This window comes from Paroedura picta, chromosome 3, assembly GCF_049243985.1.
Source record: "Paroedura picta isolate Pp20150507F chromosome 3, Ppicta_v3.0, whole genome shotgun sequence".
Classification (NCBI taxonomy): Eukaryota; Metazoa; Chordata; class Lepidosauria; order Squamata; family Gekkonidae; genus Paroedura; species Paroedura picta.
The window spans coordinates 169,286,087-169,308,154 of NC_135371.1; the positions used below are offsets into that span (position 1 = coordinate 169,286,087).

The 22,068-nt window shown below is 50.6% G+C and overlaps 1 protein-coding gene across 1 annotated transcript; it reads right to left on the bottom strand.

Annotated features, from left to right (window-relative positions):
- Window positions 1-909: 909 nt before the first annotated feature.
- Window positions 910-21,572, bottom strand: LOC143833509 (uncharacterized). The gene is made up of 21 exons (XM_077329406.1): window positions 21,423-21,572; window positions 20,321-20,379; window positions 19,307-19,399; window positions 18,576-18,703; window positions 17,830-17,976; window positions 17,527-17,610; window positions 16,883-17,050; window positions 15,890-15,986; window positions 15,554-15,777; window positions 14,741-14,894; window positions 14,142-14,353; window positions 12,520-12,637; window positions 9,976-10,181; window positions 8,648-8,765; window positions 7,971-8,140; window positions 7,502-7,575; window positions 7,007-7,134; window positions 5,976-6,165; window positions 5,301-5,439; window positions 4,171-4,267; window positions 910-1,075 (listed from the first exon to the last, which is right to left on the bottom strand). The coding sequence occupies exons 1-21, from the start codon at window positions 21,443-21,445 to the stop codon at window positions 993-995; spliced, it is 2,712 nt and encodes a 903-aa protein (XP_077185521.1). The 5' UTR covers window positions 21,446-21,572; the 3' UTR covers window positions 910-992.
- Between the last annotated feature and the right edge of the window lie 496 nt (window positions 21,573-22,068).

Here is a 22,068-nt window from a genome sequence, read left to right on the forward strand (position 1 = left end):
TCCCTGTTCAACTTTTTGACCGTGGAAGAGCCCCTGAAATAATGGTTCAGACTTCGAAGAGTCTCAGAAGTGAGATCAGCTGACCATGTCAAATGCCACACCCCCAGAAGTGACATCATTATTCACACTCCTAGCCCTCCTTGTGCTCCCCCCTCCTGCCCGCCTTTACTATCACGGTGCTTTGCGTCATGTAGGCTGGAAAGAAGAGTAAGTGCTGAGAAGACAGACCAGACCAGACCCTCCCCAATACTGTATCTCTTCAGAGCTCCTGCAGACCCCTGGATGGAAATCCCTGGTTTAGATCAAGGGGTGGCAGGGGCTCATGGGAGTTGTAGTCCACAGACATCTGGACCACCACAGTTTAGCCACCCCAGTTTAGATGGAGCTAGTTTAGCTTGTGGGTCAGAATCTAAACAGAGCACTTCTGTTCAAGGTCAATATATCTGTTTGCCTCCGCTGCAGAATTGCTGGATGCTGCTGCAGCAAGAGAGAGAGAGCTTTGGGTCACAGCAAATGCTTAACGCAGCTTCTATTGGCTTTTCACCTACTGCTTTCACAGCAGAGGGAAAGGAAACAGCGTTTGTAAGCCACTTTAAGACGCCTTCGCGTAGTGCAAAGCAGGGTACAAAAACCCAGCTCTTCTTAAAGGGTCTCTCTCCAGTCTCCACTGCACCAGGGCAATTCCGTCTCCTTTAGGCTCCTCTTGGGGGTTCCAGACACCGTCCCCTCCTTACAACATATTAACAAGGACACCAGCGGATTTCTGCCAATCGCATCAGGTTTTTGCAATTCTTGGCCCTCGAACAAGTCCCTCTTTAATTCTGGCAGCACTCTGCCTACCCCATACCTTTCCATATAGAAGCCTTACAGACTAATAAGCACAAGATCAGAGTTCTGAATGGGGGAGGGTGGTTTTGTAGGTTTTATTGCACAGGATGCCAATAAATGTTTCCCAGCGCCACAGCCAGTCACATCTTTCCGTCGCCAGAGGCTTAAGCATGGCTTCTCCGACCGAGAACAATCGCTCCGGATGAGACGTACCCGTGTAGATCTCTGGAGGGATCAACGCTCCGGCCTAGCAGAAGAACACAGGAGTTACATGGGTAATTGTGAGTCCAATGCAGTGGTTCTCAACCTGGGGGCCGAACAACCCTTCCACAGGGGTCATGGCAGGGATAGCAGCCCTTCTCTCCAAGGGGGTCCCAAAGCGGCCAACATAGCTCCTCTTCCATTTCACCCACACAACAGCCTTGCAGGGTAGATCGAGCTAGAGCGTTCGTCTGTCTGGAGCAGCGGAAAAGAGCGAGATCGGCATGGTGGAACAAGAGGCAGAACTGAACTGAGAAACCCCGGAAAAAACCCAATTTATATACAATCATGAACAACGGATCTTCACGCCATGGTTTTGGTTTAATTTCTGTGAAATTAATTTTATGCATAATTTTACGGTCGGGGGTCACCACAACATGTGGAACTGTACTAAAGGGCCGCGGCATTCGTAAGGTTCAGAACCACTGGTTTACAGCAAAGGCCAGATTATAGATCACATCAAACTTGAATTTTCCTCCCCCCGGAAGCAAAAGTGAATAGACGGAAGCTTTCATACTGCGGCCCCATTGTGGGAAGAAGAGACTTCCCTGGAAAAGATGATTGCGCTAGGAAATGCTGAAAGCAGCAGGAATAGAGGAACACCCAGCATGAAATAGACTGAGTCAATCAAGGAAGCCGTGGCCCTTCATTTGTAAGACTGGAGCAAGGCTGTTAACAGAAGGAAGTCATTCTAAGGGTAGCATGAATCAGGAGCTACACGATGGAAAGCAGATGCACGCTACGTCAACATGCAATGCTAAGGGAAGGCCACCTTTGTATACAGGATAGCTCCACTAAGCAGCCTTTTCCATCTGCAAAGATTAGAGAGTCTGCTTTAGGATGCCTTAGGCTGATCCTGCGTAGAGCAGGGGGTTGGACTAGATGGCCTGTATGGCCCCTTCCAACTCTATGATTTTAATTAGGTTTTAAGTGCCAAGGATGTAAGGAGACTTTGTCTGTTAGATGTCTCAGGGCCTATGGGGGGAGCGGCTTTCCGTTTTCACCTCTGCAGGTTTCCTTAATCCTCCACCTGCGAAACTGGAGGAACTCCGAAAGGTCCCGCGAAAGAATTGTTTTTGAAAGGGCAAAATGTAAGTGCAAAAATGTTTTATGCAAGACGAGCAGGATTATAATGCTGATTCCTGCGTCTGCCGCGAAGAAGAAACATTTCAAGGGAACCAAGTTTTGTTCTTTAAAATAGAAACACCTGCTACGCTAGGAAGGATAGAACGTTGTTTGAGAGTTGGGTGTTTAGGCCCATCACTGGCCATTTGGAGGGGAGGGACAGGTATATACAAAATTATTTAACTCTCACCCATTTGGGAAACCCTCCCAAGGCCGTCAAGGAACTCCAGGGTTTCGTGAAACCCTGGTTGGAAAAGCCTGCTTTACAGAGATGCTCCATCTCTTGTCCGGTCTTCCCCTTTCTTCCTGCTGCTTTCAGCTTTTCCGAGCGAACCCCTTGAACAGCTTTTCGTTATTTCTTGGCATCCTAACGGAAAGGAGCCACTTGCTCCTAAGTCGTTAGAAAATTCCTGGAACCCAGCCCGGGCCCAGTTGGACAGAGGCCAGCATGTGAATTCCGGTCCTTTACTGCCTTATCTTATTGGAGAGGGTCTGTTCCCCCCAGGACTCTACATAAGATACCCATGGCTACTGTCAGTCTGCCATTCCCCCAAAATATGTATTGTGGGTAGTCCCTTGTGGGTGCTTTCATCAGTGACGGCTTTTATCTTGAAAGGTTTGGGCTTTAATGGGGTTCTCTGTAGCGCAGGCGGCAGATCTTGTGCTACAGTGAGGCTTGTGGGAGTCATTTTTGTAGTGCTTAGAGAGCCAGCTGCTCCTCTCTGATGGGCGGTCCTCCCTTTTGCTCTCTAGGACAGGGGGCAAGGCTGGAGCGCAAAGCCCACAATACCCTGTCATCTCAGTATCTCTGCATGGCCATGCAGATCTCAAGCTGTGTTATGCACAAGGTACAGCCATGTAATCTGGGAAGCTATGGGGGGTCCCCAGTGTGCTGCCTGTGGATGCTGTAGTACCTGCAGACCTTTTCTGGGGCCCGCCCATGTGTTTTTAGGAAGTAGGTGGGGCCATTGTCCAGTGAGGCTTCAGATTAAATCATAGAATCATAGAGTTGGAAGGGACCTCCTGGGTCATCTAGTCCAACCCCCTGCACTATGCAGGACACTCACAACCCTCTTGCTCATCCACTGTCACCTGCCACCCCCTTGAGCCTTCAAGAATCAGCTTCTCCGTCAGATGGCTCTCCAGCCTCTGCTTTAAAATTTCCAAAGATGGAGAACCCACCACCTCCCGAGGAAGCCTGTTCCACGGAGAAACTGCTCTAACCGTCAGATGTTTAGATTGCTTGGACAGATTTTTAAAAAGTTATTTTGGCAGCAGCTGTCACCTACAGGATCTATACTGCCCTCCTGAAGTAGACCGTGGTCCTAAAGAGATAAACCAGCCTCAGCGAGGGCTTTCTCAGCCCAAGTCCCTGTCTGGAGGAGGTCTCTGCCTGAAGAGACCAGGGCCCTCCAGGATCTGGAGCAGGGGTAGTCAAACTGCGGCCCTCCAGATGTCCATGGACTACAATTCCCAGGAGCCCTTGCCAGCATTCGCTGGCGAATGCTGGCAAGGGCTCCTGGGAATTGTAGTCCATGGACATCTGGAGGGCCGCAGTTTGACTAGTTGAGGCCAGGCAATAACAGCAGGAGATGCTGGCCTCCTGATTCAAAAAACTCATCCACAGAAAGGAAACTGTGCTCCCAGTGGTTGCAAATAAATTGCAAATCGGGGGCAAGTTTTATTAAGATCCCGTTTTGATCACGGGTTGTTTACCGAATGTTAACTGCCCTGCGCCGACAAGGATGGGGCAGTATACAAATAAAATATTGATTGATTGATTTAAGTGGCGGCCACCGTTTCGTGGCTGGCTGCGCCTCCCTCAGCAGCCGTTCGGTGGCGGCCATTATGTTAACGCACCCGCCGTGCCGCAGTAGACATCGGCTCAAAGGACCCCTGATCTAGACACGTCAGCCTCACGTACTTTCCCCAGTTCTACCTCGAATACCCACTTACCTGCTCTCTGCCTTCGGGGAATGCACCGCCTAGCACAGAGGGCATCGGATGATGGCCGGGCGGAATCGCAGATGATTGCGCTGCAGTGGAAATAGACCTGGAAACAGAGACAAAAGGCATGTCAAAAATAGCTTAAGGGGATTAGAAGAAGACGAGTTGGTCTTTACACCCCGCTTTTCCCTGCCTGAAGGAGTCTCGAAGCAGCCTACAATCGCCTTCCCTTCCTCTCCCCACAACAGACACCTTGCGAGGTAGGAGGGGATGTGAGAGCTCTGAAAGAACTGCTCTGGGGAAACAGCTCTAACCGGACTGTGACTAGCCCACCATGACCCATCTGGCTGCATGTGGAGGAGCAGGGAATGAAACCCGCCTTGCCAGATTAGAAGCCAACTGCTCTTAACCACGACACCGTGCTGGCTCAGCATGGTCAAGGGTAGGACAACACTAAAGCTTCACCACCCCTGCATTGCCTTTCGGAGGAAAGATCCGTGCTGGGAAGAACAAGTCCAGTTGAAGAGTTGGTCCTCAGGGCATGGTACGGGACCCTTTGTGGAAGAATCAAGCCCAGCATGGCAAATGACAGAGTACCGTTAGGAGGTAGCTGGTTAAAAAATCTCAAGTGACCAGTCTTGATAAAGCTGTAGATCCTATCGGTGTCAGACTGAACACTGATTCCGTCTGAATATCTCCATAATTTCTGCTTCACTCTAGCTTTGAAAACAGGGGAGGCATTCTTTTCTTCAAGGAGGATGGCTTTAGTTAAAACAGATGGGTTAATGATTATCCTAAATGACCGAAACAATTTGGATTAGTAGGACTAGTTTGCAGCCCCTGGGTAGAAATCCTAAGTAATCCTGAGTGCCTATTAAAATAAGAACAGGGCTACATTTCCTTATAGAATGGAAAGACAGAAATGAGTTCTCTACAATTCGGTTCCACTTGAAAAATGGACAATTTTTTTTTTTATGGAGGGAGGGCAGAAAGTACTAAAATCTATACAGTCCAAGTTTTAAAACACCAGATGCCTTCCTAGCAGGCAAAAGACTCCCATGGTTTCTTTTTATTGGAATAGCAAACCATCACGTTAAAGAAAAGGTTCAGGGTCTTTCTGACTCTTTGAGGAAGTTTACTTGTCCTCGTAGAGCTTGGTCGTCCACCATGAATGTGAACATTTTCACTTCGAATCGCTTCACGTGTGTCGGGAACGGGACGGAGCCATGGGGGACGGGGTGGAAGACGGTCTGGTGGGAATCCTCTGCACTCTCACAACTGTAGCAAAAAAGAAAGGAAGAAAGCATGATATTCCACCCATGCTAATAACAACGGCACAAATCAGATGGGCTACTTTAGTGAGTGTACTTTAGCTAGACCTCCCGGTCATTCCGCTTCCAGAGAGCTTTGCTAGAATTGCCCCTCCACTTCCAAGGTCATCTTTCAAGCAAGACTTTCAAGCATGAGGACCAGACATCCTGCCCTGGTCCCATCTTCCCTATAGACCAGGGGTGGCCCAACTGTGGCTCTCCAGATGTCCATGGACTACAAGTCCCATGACCCCCTGCCAGTGTCAGCAGGGGCTCCTGGGACTTGTAGTCCATGGACATCTGGAGAGTCACAATTGGGCCACCCCTGGTCTATAGACCTCCACAATGTCTTCAACCCCAGACATGACCCTGTCCCCAACTACCCAAAGCAGAACCATTGCATTAGGACCCCCAGTGTCCTTCTGTGGCCCCCTCTCTTCTAGCATCGCTCTCTCCCATTCAGGAGCTGAGCATCCTTCCCTCCGGACGCACAGAGGACTCTACCTGTCGGTCACAATGTTCCACTGTGGGGAGCTATTCCTGTCGGAGGAAGCTGTGGCCCAGCAGTCTTCTAGGAACAGCTCCAGCTGAGAGTCTTGGCTACCCAGCAGCTCCACCTGGAAGTGGAGGGGTTCCCGAAGGTACCGCGTCACTGGGTACTCCTTGTCCTGGTGGAAGTCCCTATAGGTCTGGTCTGGAGGCGGAAAAGGCAGGTTAGAATTGCTACGGCAGTCTAGTGTTGGAACATGCAAGGTCTGTAGGGTGCATGGCTCAGAAGCATACCAAGAATGGCCTGCGTTTTTATTTGCGTACGGGGAATTGCTGGCAAAGTGTGATGGGATAAGGTGATAAGGGGGGGGGGGTGCGATTTTTATGTTCATTTGCATATTTTTATTTGCATGTGGGTGTGGCAGAGAGATGTGGCCAGCTGCCATGGTACCTCCATGGCATCTTCAAGCTTCAAGCTCCATGGCATCTTCCATGGTATCTTCAAGCTTGAAAAATACATCAGGGGCACCTCCACGGTCAAAAGGTTGAAAAAGGCTACTCTAAGCTCAGATTGTCCATCTCTGGAGATCTCCTAGAATAATAGGCAATCTCCAAACAACAGAGATCCGTTCCCCTGAGAAAACGACAAGTTTGGAAGAGGGACTCTGTAGCAGGGAGGCCAAACTGGCTCTCCAGACACCCATGAACTACAATTCCCACGAGCCCCTGCCAACACTGGCAGGGGCTCATGGGAAATGTAGGCCATGGGCATTTAGAGAGCCGCAGTTTGGCCACCCTACTCTATAGCATTATATGCTGTTCGGGGCCCTCCCCTCCCTTCCCTTCCCCAGGCTCCACCCCCAAATCTCCAGGAATATCCTAACCCGGAGTTGGAAACCCTAGCTCATGCTCGCACAGAGGGATGGACAAAGTCCCAGCCAACCAATGCAGGGCTGCAGTTCCCCCTGCAGCATGCCCAGCCTGCTCTTTGCGACATACCTCTCCCAGGCCCACGTGACATTCAGGCGCCCCTCCCCGGCTCTTACCTCTGGCTAGCTTAAGGGCCAGAGCCAGTGGGCCCACTCCCGGCAAGATGCTTGGCGACGGGGCTTCGGCAGGGCTGTACTCAAGCGACAGGCCATCGCCGATTACATAATGGCAACCACATTTCAACCTGGAAGACCAGAAGTTAGCAGTGAGGGATGGGCCGGGCTAGCCTGATCTCAGAAGCTATGCAGAGTTGACCCGGGTTACTGTTTAGATGGGAGACCACCAAGAAATACTAAGGTGGTGATGCAGAGGGAGGGGTTGGCCCACTTGCCTCTAACTTCTCATGCCGTGAAAACCCTACAGCAGGGGGATGGCCAAACCGTGGCTCCCCAGATGCCCATGGACTACTACCAGCATGGGAGGGGCTCATGGGAGTTGTAGTCCATGGACACCTGGGCTGAATCTGCACTTTGTTTATTCTGGACACCGAGTCATCCTTCCCAATGCAATGTGCCAAACTTCTCCTCTCCCACATGGTCCCGTGTACTTACCGATAAATGGGTGCTGCTTGGCCCGGGCGTACATACAGGACTTCGTTTTCATACGTCATGATAGCATCCCTGAACTACAAGAAGATTGGAGGGGGGCAGGAACTGTAATTTTCGAACCTGCTTATGGCCTAAGGAGATGATATCAGCTTGGTTAACCAACCAGAGATGGTTCCTTCAGTATGTTGGTAGCACCCAGCTGAGGTCCCACCCCCAGATATCCAACAGCTGTCAGTCAGCATTAGTTAGAAGACTAACCCCCAGTGTCCAAACTGTGGCTCTCTAGATGTCCACAGACTACAATTGTAGTCCGTGGACATCCAGAGAGTGACAATTTGGCCACCCGTGTCATATATCAACTCAGCACCATCAAGCTAAGTCAACCCAGTCCCTTGTAGCCTGAGCTCAAAATGCTCTTGAGCCAAAGCAACCGAGCAGAGGTCTTCCGGTAGAAGATGGGTTCCATTCTTACCGTGCGGGTAGTCCCGCAGGTGCTCACGCTGAAGACAAACGTCGCTCCTTCCTCCGTCACCCAAGACGGCTTGCAGCGTCCGTCTCTCAGCACTAGGCCGGAGGGCAACAAGCCCGGGATGCCAGCGATCTTCAAGGCGGAGATCACCATTGTGCCGTTAGGGAAGCAATCTGCAAAGAGATGCCCTCCCCTGTTGAACCCCTGGATGAAGTTACCCTTGACCAACGAAGACCACTTCCGCTACAGCCTGAACTTTCGCCATTTCCCAGCAGCATTGGGGCATGGATTTGAGAGATGGCAGGGAGATAACTCTTATCACTGTTTCTCCCCTAGGAAGCTTGAGAATTGGGAGTCTGGCTTGGATGCTGAAAGCTCTGCTTAAAAATCTCCAAAGATGGAGAACCCACCACCTCCCAAGGAAACCAATGGTTAACTGTGGGTGGAGTACACCACCAGGGATTGCCATGAAGAATTACGGGCTGGATGTCTAACGTATGACAGGGACACAGATCTCCATGCTGCAGGCTTTGTTGAATGGGTTCCACCATATGAAGTTCAGGACTATATCTCTACTGGACTTGGAACGTTCTGCCGGACTTTGAGGGAACAACACGGTACTTGCAGAACAAAGTCCCTTCAAGGATGTTGGGGGAGGAGGAGGAGGAGGTGGAGTTTACCAATGAGATCTTCAGAAGAGAAGCTGCAGGAAATTGAGAAGTCCATCATCTCCGCTTGAGTGTCTGGGTCCTTCAGCAGCAGCTGGAAGGTCATCACAATGCCTGAAGAGTGGACTTCCTGAAGGCAGAAAGGACCAGATGATGCATTCCCCGAGAACAAAAGTCATTCCCCGAGGACAAATGTCATGCTCTCCAGATGTTCATGGACTACAGTTCCCACAAGGCCATGCCTGCATGGCCAATTGGAATTGTAGTCCATGAACATCTGGAGAGCCATAGTTTGGCCACCCCTGTGTCCAAATACAGGGCCAAGAGACTCCTTAGCCTAAACTGGAGATTTCTAGGTGATACTCAATTTTGCTCAGAAGTGGTCAAAAATTAAACAGAAGCACCTTTTGTTGAAAGGAATACCCAGTGACCAAAATACTCATCACTGGTAGAATTAGACGTTTACCAAGAACCGGGCATTTTTTAGAGTTGTTCAGATTTGAGAAAGCCGCTAATTTTGGTATGGAGAAGAGTCTCCCCTTGAGTAGAGCACTCGAGTCAAACTCTGCATGTTTGGAGCATCCTGTCCTCCACATATGCTTAGAAACATTTATCTTTATTGAATTCCATCTCATTTGCCTACCTCTCTGGGATGTTCAGATCTCATTGAACTCTTTCTTCTGGGTTGTTTGCTAGTCTTCCCTTTTCTTTAGCTTTTATTGATCATCCACAATATATATTGATCATTGCCCTTTTCTTTAGCTTCTAAATATAGCCACGTGCTATGAGATTCAACTACTTGACGGAGAGGGAGTTTGACTTTTAAGAGGCTCATTCAAGACCAAAGCATGGTTGTTGCCTATTATAAGCTGATCTAGATTATTCAGGGAGTTATCATGGTTGTTGGGGGAGTGTGCTATGGAGACCATGGACCGAGAAAACGACAAAACCAGTGGGTTCTAGATCAAATCAAGCTTGAACCCCCCTGAGAATCTAAAACAACTAAACTCAAGCTTTCGTACTTTGGTCACATTATGAGAAGACAAGAGTCAATGGAGAAGACAGTAAAGCTAGGAAAACTGGAAGGCCCAGCTTGGAACGGATGGACTCAACCAAGGAAGCCATGGCCCTCTGCTTGCAAGACCTGGGCAAGACTGCTAATGACGGGTTTTTGGAGATCCTTAGTTTACGGGGTCACCATCAGTCATAAGTGACACATTCATGGGTTGTCGGGGACACCTGAAGACAGAGAGAACCTTCCCTCCCCCACTAGACTCCTTGCAGTCTCTTCCAGTGGCTGTTGGAACCCACTTCTCTTTGGCATTTGAGGTTTCTCTTACTTCGAAAGCCACGTGGTCAGCATGCCGTGGTACCCTCAAGGCAAGGTGGGTTCCGTTGTCGTGGAAGGTGTAGCCAAGCTGCTGGGCGACCTCCCGAGTCAAGAGCGTGTCCTCCACAAAGGGCAGCCAGTCCTGGTCCACGTTGCCACGTCTCATCACCAAGTAGAGGGCTTCCTCATCGCAGGAGCCCGTAGCTTGAGGCAACACTGGAGGACAGGAGGGAGTATCTCAAAAGGTGGGAACACTGCCCAGACCATCAGGGTCCCGCTGCTTATATATTTTCTTTCTTCCCATTGCTTTTGTTTTCCCATTTAACTATAGCGGCTGCTATCTCGAATTAGAAGAGCCAGGCTTTTATACCCCACTTTTCACTACCCGAAGGAGCTCCAAAGCATCTTACTTTTCTCTTCCTTCAGTTTACTGATGCGGTACTAGACCAGAATTTAGATGACAATACAAAATCCACAGGATATGCAGAGATTTAAATAGAGAAAAGATTCCAAGCCATGAAAGTCAACAAAATCTCAAATTAAAATGCAATACGGTAAGTAACCCTGTCTTTGTTCCAGATTCAACCAAGTCTTCCTTGTTTTAGTTGCCCCCCATGCAAATGTAGCCATGGCAGAGATTAGTTCAATATTTTTACAGTATTTGCTGGCGTATAAGACTACTTTCCCCCCCTGAAAAACATGCCTCCAAGTGGGGGGGGGGGGTCGTCCTATATGCCGGGTGCACTTCAGTTGGGATAGACACAGCTGCCCATAGTGGCCCATAGTACTGTAATGTCATGTAACAAACTCTATATTTTGAGTGGAAATGTTGGGGGGTCGTCTTATACGCCCAGTCGTCTTATACGCCGGCAAATACGGTACTTAACAGCAGGATTTTAAACGTCTCAGAGTTAAGCCTAATTTGTGGGAAAGATTAAGTTCTCTTCTAATTTGTTCATACAGTTGGCATTCATGTAATACTGAAACATCTGATGTTTCAGTACTCCCATCCTTACAGATACTTAACTGCTTGTGAATTAGGTTTTTTTTTAAAAAAATGTTAAATGGGTGGGGTTGAGAGAGCTCTAGTAGAACTGCTCTGCAGGAACAGCTCTGAGAGAACTGTACCTAGGCCAAGGTCACCCATCTGCCTACATGTGGAGGAGTGGGGAATCAAACCCCGGTTTCTCCAGACTAGAGGCTGCCACTCTTAACTACAACGCCATGATGGCTTTCAATTAGTAGGAGAAGCAGAGCTGAGTTCTCAAACAGCAACGTAAGCGCAGAATTAATGAACTATGCTTTAAGTTCGACAACATCAGACACTTGAGGCCAGAGGCTTCATTGGAGGCCTAATCATAATTGTGTGCTGTCAGGGCGCAACTTGACTAATGATGACCTTGTGGGCTCTTTGAGCAAGAGATAAATAGAAGAGATTTGCCATTGCCTGCCTCTTGAGCTTCCTTGGAAGTTACCCATCCTAACACCAACCACCCTAGTCCCCGCTTAGCTGCCACTCTCTATGAGAGCAGGCTTAGTACCCCGGGATCCTTTACCACACCCCTCCCACCTCCTGACTGTGATATAAAGGCTCCAATGCCCATTCCTACTTGTATCTGATGAAGGGAGTTTGGAGCCTTGGTGGTCTCTAATGTCCTACTCACTGCACTCGATGCTGACTGTTCTAACATGGCTTCCCTTCAGAAGCTATGCCTAAAATTTTGTCCCCCTTTTCCAAAAGGAGTCTAGGAATGACTATATCAGTCCTTCTGTGCCTCTTGAGAGCCAGTTTGGTGTAGTGGTTAGGAGTGCGGACTTCTAATCTGGCATGTGGGGTTCGATTCTGCACTCCCCACATGCAGCCAGCTGGGTGACCTTGGGCTCCCCACGGCATTGATAGAGCTGTTCTGACCGAGCAGGAATATCAGGGCTCTGTCAGCCTCATCTCCCTCACAGGGTGTCTGTTGTGGGGAGAGGAAAGGGAAGGCGACTGTAAGCCGCTTTGAGACTCCTTCGGGGAGAGAAAAACGGCATATAAGAACCAACTCTTCTTCTTCTTGTTATCTTTGCTTATCCTAAGCAAAAGCATTCATCACGCGGCTAGCACGTTTCCCATGACAAAATCTAAAGTCTGGTGGCATCTGTATATGTTAGTCCATTTATTTAACGAGAGTGATAAAAGCCCACTCGGATCCAGTAGGGTGATGAATAACCTTGACATAAAGCCTTCCAAGGTCAAATAAGACAAAGATCTTCCCACTTAATGGTAGGAATAAATTAAGGCTTGGAGTGTTGTGAATCTGGCTTGGCCAGCCCTGTTGGAACCTCTACCTGCCATCCCGTCCTTTCATTCTATTCTAACATGCCCTCTGTTGTGGACCCAACTAAATGAGTACTGCCGTCTAGCCCAACTCATAGAATCATAGAACCATAGAGTTGGAAGGGGCCATACAGGCCATATAGAATCATAGAGTTGGAAGGTGCCCGACAAGGCCATCTAGTCCAACCCCCTGCTCAACGCAGGATCAGCCCAAAGCATCCAAGAAAAACTCACCTGCATCAGGGACTAGAGCAACAAGTGTGACTGGGACATCAAAGGGGTCTGCATGGGGGCTCACAATGAATCCAAATGTGACATTTAAGGTGTAATTTCTGATGGGACCTGACACATACTGGAAAGAGAATGAGGTATTGAGGTTAGCCAATATGAAGGGTCGGTGACTTAGAATCCTAGAGTTGGAAGGGACCTCCTGGGTCATCTAGCCCAACCCCCTGCACTAGGCAGGACACTCACAACCCTATCGCTCATCCACTGTCATCTGCCACCCCCTTGAGCCTTCACAGAATCAGCCTCTCCGTCAGATGGCTCTCCAGCCTCTGTTTAGAAATCTCCAAAGATGGAGAAGCCACCACCTCCCGAGGAAGCCTGTTAAACTGAGAAACCACTCGAAGTGTCAGGAATGGATGTTTAGACAGAATTTCTTTTGCATTAATTTCATTCCATGGGTTCCTGTCCATCCCACTGGGGCAAGAGAGAACAACTCTGCTCCATCCTTTACATGGCAGCCTTTTAAATACTTGAAGATGGTTATCAGATCCCCTCTCAGTCGTCTCCTCTCCAGGCTAAACAGACGAAGCTCCCCCAACCTTTCCTCCTACGTCTTGGTCTCCAAACCCCTCACCACCTTTGTTGCCCTCATCTCGTATATACACGGACAGATATCTAGAACCTTTGACCAAATACGAACATGCGTTCGTATTTTTCTTCAGTGCCTTAACTCTAGCACGCGCAAAGGAAAGGCTTACGTGATTTCTTTTTCTTTCCCTTGATGAAGGTCAAACGTCCCATCAATTAATGACATCATACGTGACTAAAAGGGTATTTCACTGGGTCAGTGACCAGCCCTCCCTCCTAAAATCCTGGGGGCTCCCCTTCTCACATTTTCCAGCCTGCGGCCCCCTTCCAATGTGCCAGGGCCCCCAGGCTTAGAGCACCGATGGGCATAAATGGCCAACATCCTACCAAGACCCTGCTCAACGTGAGTCATTAGGATTCAGCTTCTAGGGACTCTTCCCCTCCTCTCCTGTCTCCCAGAGCAGAAGCAGCTTTGCATGGATTTGCCCTCGTGTCACCTGGGAACCTTTAAGTCTAGTATGTTTCCTGGCTTACAGGAACCAAGGCCGTACGTGTAAGCAACCCCACAACACCGGAACTGTAACTAGCTAACTACTAATGGGTCGCCATATTCATCTGAATTAGCACAATAAAATCAGAGTGCAGGAGCACCTTTAAGACCAACAAAGATTTATTGCTTGCACTCGAAAGCTCACGCCTTAAACAAATCTTTGTCGGTCTTCAAGGTCCTACTAGACTCTGATTTTATTGGTTAACTTCGGTAAGCAAGGTAGAAGGTGAGGCGCACGCAAACTGCAGCACAGGGCTATCTGGGTCACAACGCCCGAAATAGCCGCTAAAAAGGGTCAGATCTCCCAAGCGGCACTCTATTTAAAGCCTTAAAAGGGCAAAACTTTTCAAAAGCCAGCCCGCTTGCTCATCGGAGTCATTCCAAATAGGAACGCCATAAAACGTCGATCAAGTTGCCCATACTTCCAGGCTTCGGTTGTTAGCTTGGTAGCACATCTTCCAGGTGTGAGCTCGCTAGAGGCAGGACTCACCTGTTTCTTGACTTGAGGTGTGTCGAAAGGGATCTGCACGATGACCTCATTGCTGTCGTTAGGATGCTTGCTTCCCACTACCTTGCAGCCCTGCTTTTCGGCCTCTGGCAGCGACCAGGGGCCCGAACCGTCCACCGTCACACTGACCAGCTCCACATCTGGCAGGAAGGGCCCAACGGATACGTTGAAGTGCTGGAGAGGGACGTTGGTGCCTGCACGATAAAGGTAACTATCAGCCAGGACAGGTGAACATGAAGCAGAACATTGATCCCGTGTAAACTGCACTGAGCTTTTATTCCAATCCCAGGTCGATTCCATCCCTGCCGTCTACACTGAATGCAATTTCCGTTTTGATTTTGGGCGATTTAAATTTTCCTTCTGCAACAAGCAGGATTGATCCAGAGTGACCCCCACCTTTATTGTGCGATATCTTAGAGTGCTTTTAAATCTCAATATTTTAAGATTTGGATTGAGAAAGCAGGCTGTTTTGAATTTGGGCTCTGCTCTGTGGCAGAGAACCCCTGATTGGCCAAAGCTGCTCATGTGACAAGCTTGCCTTTATACAACTTTGTTGGCTGCATTCACAATGAATGACTTACTATCTTTAATTATGATTGGCGCAGGCTGTGGAGGGGTGTGGATCTCTTTCAGGACGGTATGCTTCGTGACGCCTCTCTTCTCATCTTCCCACAGATGCTCCACAAAGGGGTTGATTTTGTAGGAGGTGACCAGTTGCCCAGCCACTACGGCGCTCTACAGGAAGAAAGAACTACCAGTCAGCTGTTAAGAGGGGCCCACTGCCCTAGGGATGTCAGGCTCCAGGCAGGATCTGGAATTATTGCTCACTTCCCTTGGAGTAAATGGCTGGGTGGACTCCATCAGCTGTTAAGAGGGGCCCACTGCCCTAGGGATACCAGGCTCCAAGCAGGATCTGGGGATCCCCTGGAATTATTGCTCATTTCCCTTGGAGTAAATAGCTGGGTGGACTCCATAGGGTCCACTGAGGCCCCTCCCTGCCCCAAATCCCGCCCACTCCTGGCCCCACCCCCAAAGTCTCCAGGTATTCCCCAACCCAGAACTGGAAACCCTCCCTGGAAGTGGCGCCCCTATTGAGAACATCGCTACCAGAGAGACAGTAGGGTGTAGGGGTTAAGCTCATCAGACCAGCATCTGGGAGGCCCAGGTTCAAATCCCGCCTTGTATCACGGGGCCACACTGCGTGACCTTGGGCCAGTCACACTCTCTGAGCCTAACCTACCTCACAGGGGGGTTGTGAGGATAAAACGGAGGACAGGAGATTGATATAAGCTGCTTCGGGTCCCCAACGAGAAGAAAGAAGAGGCATGAATGCAGATCCCTTTCGACACGCCTCAAGTCAAGAATGAATGAACAAACCAAAATATCAGACTCGCCTTATAATGACCACCCAGGGCACCAATGGGTATCCGCATGGAGATGGCCTCATCATCGCTGACCAGCAAGTAGCCTCGACTGGCGATCTCACGAGCAGGAAGCTTGGACAGGTCAATGCCCATCTCCACCCGCAGCTCTTTGGCGCTGCTCACTCCCACCATGAGAGGAGACATGCCTTTCGGGATAGTCCAGGTGATGGTCTCGTTTGTGTACGTCACTCCATCTATGGACGGGGAGAAGATCCAGGCTCACCCCTGTGCCTGATGGGTCTACCAGTGACCGTGTGGGTCTAAGGGCCCAAAAGCTGGTGGGATCTCCTCCCCTGCTCTTCCTACCTACGGGACAGGCCACAGCAGTGTCCACCATCAGAAGCATCCAGCGCTGCTTGTAGAAGGTGGTGGACCTCACGGCAGAAAAGGGGACACCGAGGACCTGAAGGGGAGAACGGCGTTAGCAAGCAGCTTCTCACCGTGAGAAAGTAGTAGACCAAGAACATGACAAGTGGCAGGTTCTGCTAGGGCTAGATAGCCATCCGACGGAGAAGCTGATTCTGTGAAGGATCAAGGGGGTGGCAGGTGACAGTGGATGAGTGAGAGGGTTGGGAGTGTCTTGCATAGTGCAGGGGGTTGGACTAGATGACCCAGGAGGTCCCTTCCAACTCTATGATTCTATGATTGTACTAGAAATTAAGCCTGCTGTAGAAGAAATACAGCAGGCGCTAGGGGATTGGGAGGAAGAACACTGGAAAGGAAGGTAGAAGAGGGAAGGAGGGATGGGAGGGAGAAAGGAGGGCAAGGGGTGGGTGAAGGGATGCATAGAAGGGAGAAAGAGAAGGGAGAAAGGAAATAAGGCAGAAAGCCCACAAGCGAGCAAGTGTGAGGGAGAGAAAGAGGGAGAGAGAGGGAGGCAGAAAGGAGAGAAGGAAACAGAGGAAGGAGGGAGGCAGGCAGGCAGGCAGGCAGGCAGGCAGGCAGGTGGTATGGGATGGGACCGGGGGGGGGGGCGGGAAGGAGGTGTGTGTGTGAAGGATCGGGGGTGGGTTGGGGGGGCAATCAGGAGGGGGGTGGCGGGGAAAGAGTGCTTGTGTGCAGGTGGCTGGGAGCGGGTGGCCCCTCCTACATCCCAATTCAGTCGAAGGACAGTGTCCCACTGTTCTGGACCATCTTGTGATTCCTTCGCATACAAGGGAATTATGCTCCAGTGGCGTACCTGCTGTGATGTGATTCATAATCATCTGTCTCTCACCTAGTCATGTCTCAAGTCCTGGTTCCCCTCCAGCTCCCTCCGTTTCACCTGAACACTCAACTGCCCATCCATGGGAAACCCACCTCCATCGTCTGGCCTTCCGTTGAGTTGTAGGAGGCCCTCAACACGATCCTTGAGTCTGTGGTGTTGACTCCGTAGCCAGCAGCATGAGCTTGTTCCACCAGCATCGTCTTCTTCCGGGTGTCCGTGTGGAAGACGATTTGCCAGATAGATGGCGGTCCCGCTTTGGCCTATAGAATCATAGAGTTGGAAGGGGCCACACAGGCCATCTAGTCCAACCCCCTGCTCAATGCAGGATCAGCCCAGAGCATCCTAAAGCATCCAAGGAAAGTGTGTATCCAACCTTTGCTTGAAGACTGCCAGTGAGGGGGAGCTCACCACCTCCTTAGGCAGCCTATTCCACTGCTGAACTACTCTGACTGTGAAAATCTTTTTCCTGATATCTAGCCTATATCGTTGTACTTGAAGTTTAAACCCATTACTGCGTGTCCTCTCCTCTGCAGCCAGCAGAAACAGCATCCTGCCCTCCTCCAAGTGACAACCTTTCAAATACTTAAAGAGGGCTATCATGTCCCCTCTCCACCTCCTTTTCTCCAGGCTGAACATTCCCAAGTCCCTCAACCTATCTTCATAGGGCTTGGTCCCTTGCCTTTCCTCAAGACATCCAGCTACCGAGCCTCTCAGCTAGGCCACGGCTAGAAGGTACCTCTGGGAAGGCAGCTGCCCAGTCTTCAGGCTGATCTTGAAGAAAACCATCCGGGATTGGTGGTACGTTCCTTCTCACGGAAACCTGAAAGGATGGGAAGAACGTAACTGAGAAGCTCTGGAGAAACTATTACCCGTGTCCGCCATCTCCTAGATCTCACGTAGGTTGACAAGGAACCAAAGAACTCAACTGCAAGTAGGCCCATAGCAAAACGTGGCTGAGCCCCATCCGTCATTTGTCCTGCCCCTCCAATTAACCCGAGGGCTCAGCGTGAAATCATTAAGCCAGCTAGGAAAAACTCACTTCCATGTAGTTTTCCTCACAGACGATTTCCCTCGTCTGCCACGGGCCGTAGGAACACTTCACGGGGACCACCCAGGCAACTGCGTCCCGCATCTCCTGGTTAGTGGCTGCCAGGACTTGGAAGGTGAGACTGAATTGCTCGTCACCCTGAGGACACACGAGTAGGGAGAACGTGCTTCTTAATCAAAGCCTTTGTTTTATATCAATAATCCACCATGATGCCTCCGAAATCAATCAACCCAGCAGGCAACGGAACGTTCACAAGCGCTCCGACTGCCGTGAAAGGAAGCCGACAGAAGGTTGGTGGCACGGTTTGCGTGGCAAAGGGGAAAGGTAGCATTTAACTACAGCCAAAGAAGGTCAACCTTTGAGCTGTTGAGGGGAAAGCTAAGGACTAGAATAAAGTCGCAGAAGGCAGTGGAGACTACGGGACAAGCCCGGAGTTTAGGGGGCTGCAGGATAGACAAACAGGAAGTTGGCGGGAGAGTAAAGGATGGAGACCCAAGATGGAGTGTGGGTTTGTAGGAGAGCAGAGGGCAAGGGTTGCTTGGGGGAAAGGCATCCATAATGCAGAGGGGGGCCATAGCAAACCAGCTCTGATACAGTGATGTCAGCTAAGATTTGAGAGCCCTTTCCACCACCATGGAAATCCAATAAGGACCTCAGAGAATTATGCGCTAGGGCTATCCGAATAGTACAGGACTGCTTCTTATACAGTCCGGGAGCTTGGTCTGCATCTCACGTACCACCATCTGAGCATAGCAGCTGAGCAAGGAGGTGCGGAATTCAAGGTTCCCCCAGACGTCCTGGTGGATGGTGTATCCGCATTGCGCGGCCAGGGTCTGGTTGATGGGCCAAGAACGGCCAAACGTGTCTAGAAAGAAGAAGAACTGGGTCATCTTAGAAGAAGTGGAATTGGTCCATAGCACTGTCCACCCTAGTGTAGGAAAACTTTCTCCGGAAACACTGAATCGCAGCTAGAAGTAGGTCTCCAGCATGTATCCCGAGTGTTCCAGGGACCCAGGAGGACGACAGTCCTGTCCAAGAAAGGTTGCATGCAATAACTCACAAAAACGTGCACAACTATTGCCATAAAGTGCACAAGTTAAAAATTAAGAACATCGGAACCCCAGGCATTCCCGGAAGCCTAGTTGGAAATCCCTGCCCTCTCCGGAGCAAGTTAGTTTCGGAAGACAGCCTCAGGTCTCTGAGCAAGATGTGGTCCTCAGCAAAGGGCATCTAATTCCCATAAGGGACCGCCTCTCTGAATACATCCCGAGGCCAGCAAATACCAACTTGCTGACAGTCCCCAGGCCCAGAGAGGTGCACATGGCCTCGACCAGAGCCAGGGCCTTCGCTCGCTTGGCAAGCCTCAGAAAAGGCACTGCCAGGCCCACGGGCATCACATCAGGGGCCTGTATGGGCCTAGCATTCCGCCCATCTCTGCCTCAGGACTGGGAGGAGATCCAAGACTCACCGACAGCAGCAAAGCTGACAAATTTGTTCTGGAAGTAGCGCGGGTTCAGCTGGAGCCGGGCAAGGCTGCCGAGGCACTCCACGGCCACGCGATCTAGAAGACCGGAAGAAAGTTGGGGAGCTGACCTTTGACCTCCCCCCCCAGGGCAAACAGCAGCCACATGAGCAACAGCCAGGGCTAGGTAGCCAGCCATCTCAGGTGTACAATAGGGAATTGCACTGGGGGGGGTGAAACTGTGGTTCTCCAGAGGTCCATGGACTACAATTCCCATGAGCCCCTGCTGCTGGCAGGGGCTCATGGGAATTGTAGTCCAGGGACTTCCGGAGAGCCATAGTTTCACCACCCCTGCCCTAGTGCAATTGACAGCTTTCCCCGTTCAAATTGCCCTCAGCACTGTGAATTTGGACAGTCCAAGGGCCTTGGATGGCCCGGGCTAGTCTGATCCAGTCAGAGCACAGAACCAGGCAGGTGATTCCACCCCTGAACTGCTCTGACTGTGAAAATATCCATCTGGTACCTTCCTACATGTAGTTTAAGCCAGGGGTAGTCAACCTGTGGTCCTCCAGATGTCCATGGACTACAATTCCCATGAGCCCCTGCCAGCAAATGCTGGCAGGGGCTCATGGGAATTGTAGTCTATGGACATCTGGAGGACCACAGGTTGACTACCCCTGGTTTAAGCTCTTTCCTGTGGACCCTCTCCTCCACTGCCACCAGGAGCCCCTCCCTGCCCTCCTCCAAGGGGCAACCTTTTGACTGCTTCAAGAGAGGCCTCAAGTCGAGGGCTTCCCCTGAAATGGCCTCTGGGTACCGGCATCCAGAGGTTTAGTGCCTCTGACCATGGAGGTTCCCCTCGGGCCCCACAGCCAGTAGCCAGTGATCGATCCCCCAGGAATCTATCCTGTCCCCTTCTGACGCTGCTTATTCCTGTGATCGCCATGACACCCACCGAAAACAAATCCCACCCGCATCAGCCCCACCCGACGCATCCTGTGAGTCTCCAGCCATGAGTACCTGTTCCGGGCGCCAACTGAGGGGAGCCGCCGGGGGCCAGGAGGCAGACGAGGAACAATCTGGAACAGGTAAGAGTTGCGAAGTGTGTTTACGGCTGTCAACCCCAGGTGGCAGAATTCCCAGAGGCAGAGCTCGGGGAGGGCCAATTTGGGGAGCTGAGGAAGCCCCACAGGGTAAAATGCTGCAAAGTCCAGAACATCCCTCCACCCCCGTTGGCCTTTTCTCTGCAGCCTGGAGAGCCCTGGTAGTTCAGGGAGAACTCCAGCCCTTGCCTGGAGATGGGCATTCCTAGAAGGCTTTCCAAAGAACCAGGCCAGTACTGGGTAAAAAGGGCCGAGGAACCCCAATTCCTTAATCGCTTCCCCTCTAGTCCACTAAAGGAACATCAGCTAATCCACAGACCCAGGGAGGCCCCACACAGACTAAAGGAAGGTCGAACCTCTGAATAGGAGCCTAGAGGGCGTGCTGTTTAGGGGGTTCAGCTCAGACCCCAGAAACCCAGGTTCAAATCCCCGCTCTGCTGGCGGGGCAGCCCTGGGCCCACTCACTCTCAGCCTAGAGCCCACCTCACAGGGCTGTTGTGAGGACACAACAGAGAAGATGTCAGCTGCTTTGGGAGAAAGGTGTCAGGGTGTCAATGAAACAGAAAAAACAGTCAATAAAATTAAGCCAAGAGCCTCTTCTAAGGGTGCCAGCCTCCAGGTGGAACCTGGAGATCCCTGAGGATTACAGCTTGGCTCCGGACTGCAAAGATATTTTCCCCTGGAGAAAGCGGATCCTTTGGACCTTCGGGTCACTGTGCCCCACTGACGTCCCTGTCCTCCCCGGCTCCATCCCCAAATCTCCAGGAGTTTCCTAGGGTGGATCTGGCATCCCTTAACCCCCTCCCCCTGCCATTGACCAGGGGGCAGCCTGGTAACCCCAGCTCCATTCCCAGTCCACTGAACACCCCCCCCCAGGATTTTTCCCTCCCCACCAGGTAGGTTTCCCCCTTCCACCCCACCCTTCAAGAAAGACACCCCCAATAGCATTAGCCAAACCCATAAAAGAAGCAGCATTACAGAGGAGACCCCAAAGCTTCTCCAAGGCTATGCCTACTCACCTAGCTGCAAGCCACCGCCCCATTTTGACTAAAAGATCAACGCAAGGGAAGAAGATCTTAAAGGCTCAGGGGAGCCGGCGGCCCTTAAAATGGGTCCTGTCGGCTTCCCAGGTGCCAAGGATTAAGCCCAACCAGGGAACTGCCCCGCCCTGCCCTCGTCCCAGCGATGAAGAGGAGGGCCAGGAGGGGAAGCTATTAAAACAGCCGGTCTAAGGCAGATAGCCAGGAGCTTCCACACAAAGCTGCCTGTAGGATCGGGCCGTGGGAATGAAAAGTAAAACATGTCAGGAACGCTCCTGATCCCAAACCCGGCTATACGTTAGGTTGGACAAAGTCAGAATCCAGGGGTACCTTGAAGACCAGGAAGGTCGAGGGACCGGAAATGTATATCTAAAGAAATATGAAAAATTTGTTTCAATATCCAAAGTCAAAAGCGTACCAAAAGGGAATATTTCACTTCCATTTGGATTGCACGCAGATGGAAATTCCTTTTTTTGGCGGGGTGTTTTCATTTTTTAGTTTATCCTGAATTCTGTGAAATAAATTGGGCATCTATTTTAAAATATATTTTGTACATTTCTGATCCCTTGGCCTTCTTAGTCCTCACTAGTTTTTTTTTTCTTTTCATTTTGTTGTTTTGGCTTTT

Bases quoted from the DNA above. Each gene is read 5' to 3' on its own strand.
- LOC143833509 (XM_077329406.1), bottom strand. From the start codon at position 21,445: ATGGGGCGGTGGCTTGCAGCTAG. The intron at 19,400-20,320 runs GTACTCATGGCT...CCGGTCTTCTAG, and splicing joins TCAGTTGGCGCCCGGAACAG to ATCGCGTGGCCGTGGAGTGC. The intron at 4,268-5,300 runs GTAAACTTCCTC...CTCTGTTTCCAG, and splicing joins ACCAAGCTCTACGAGGACAA to GTCTATTTCCACTGCAGCGC.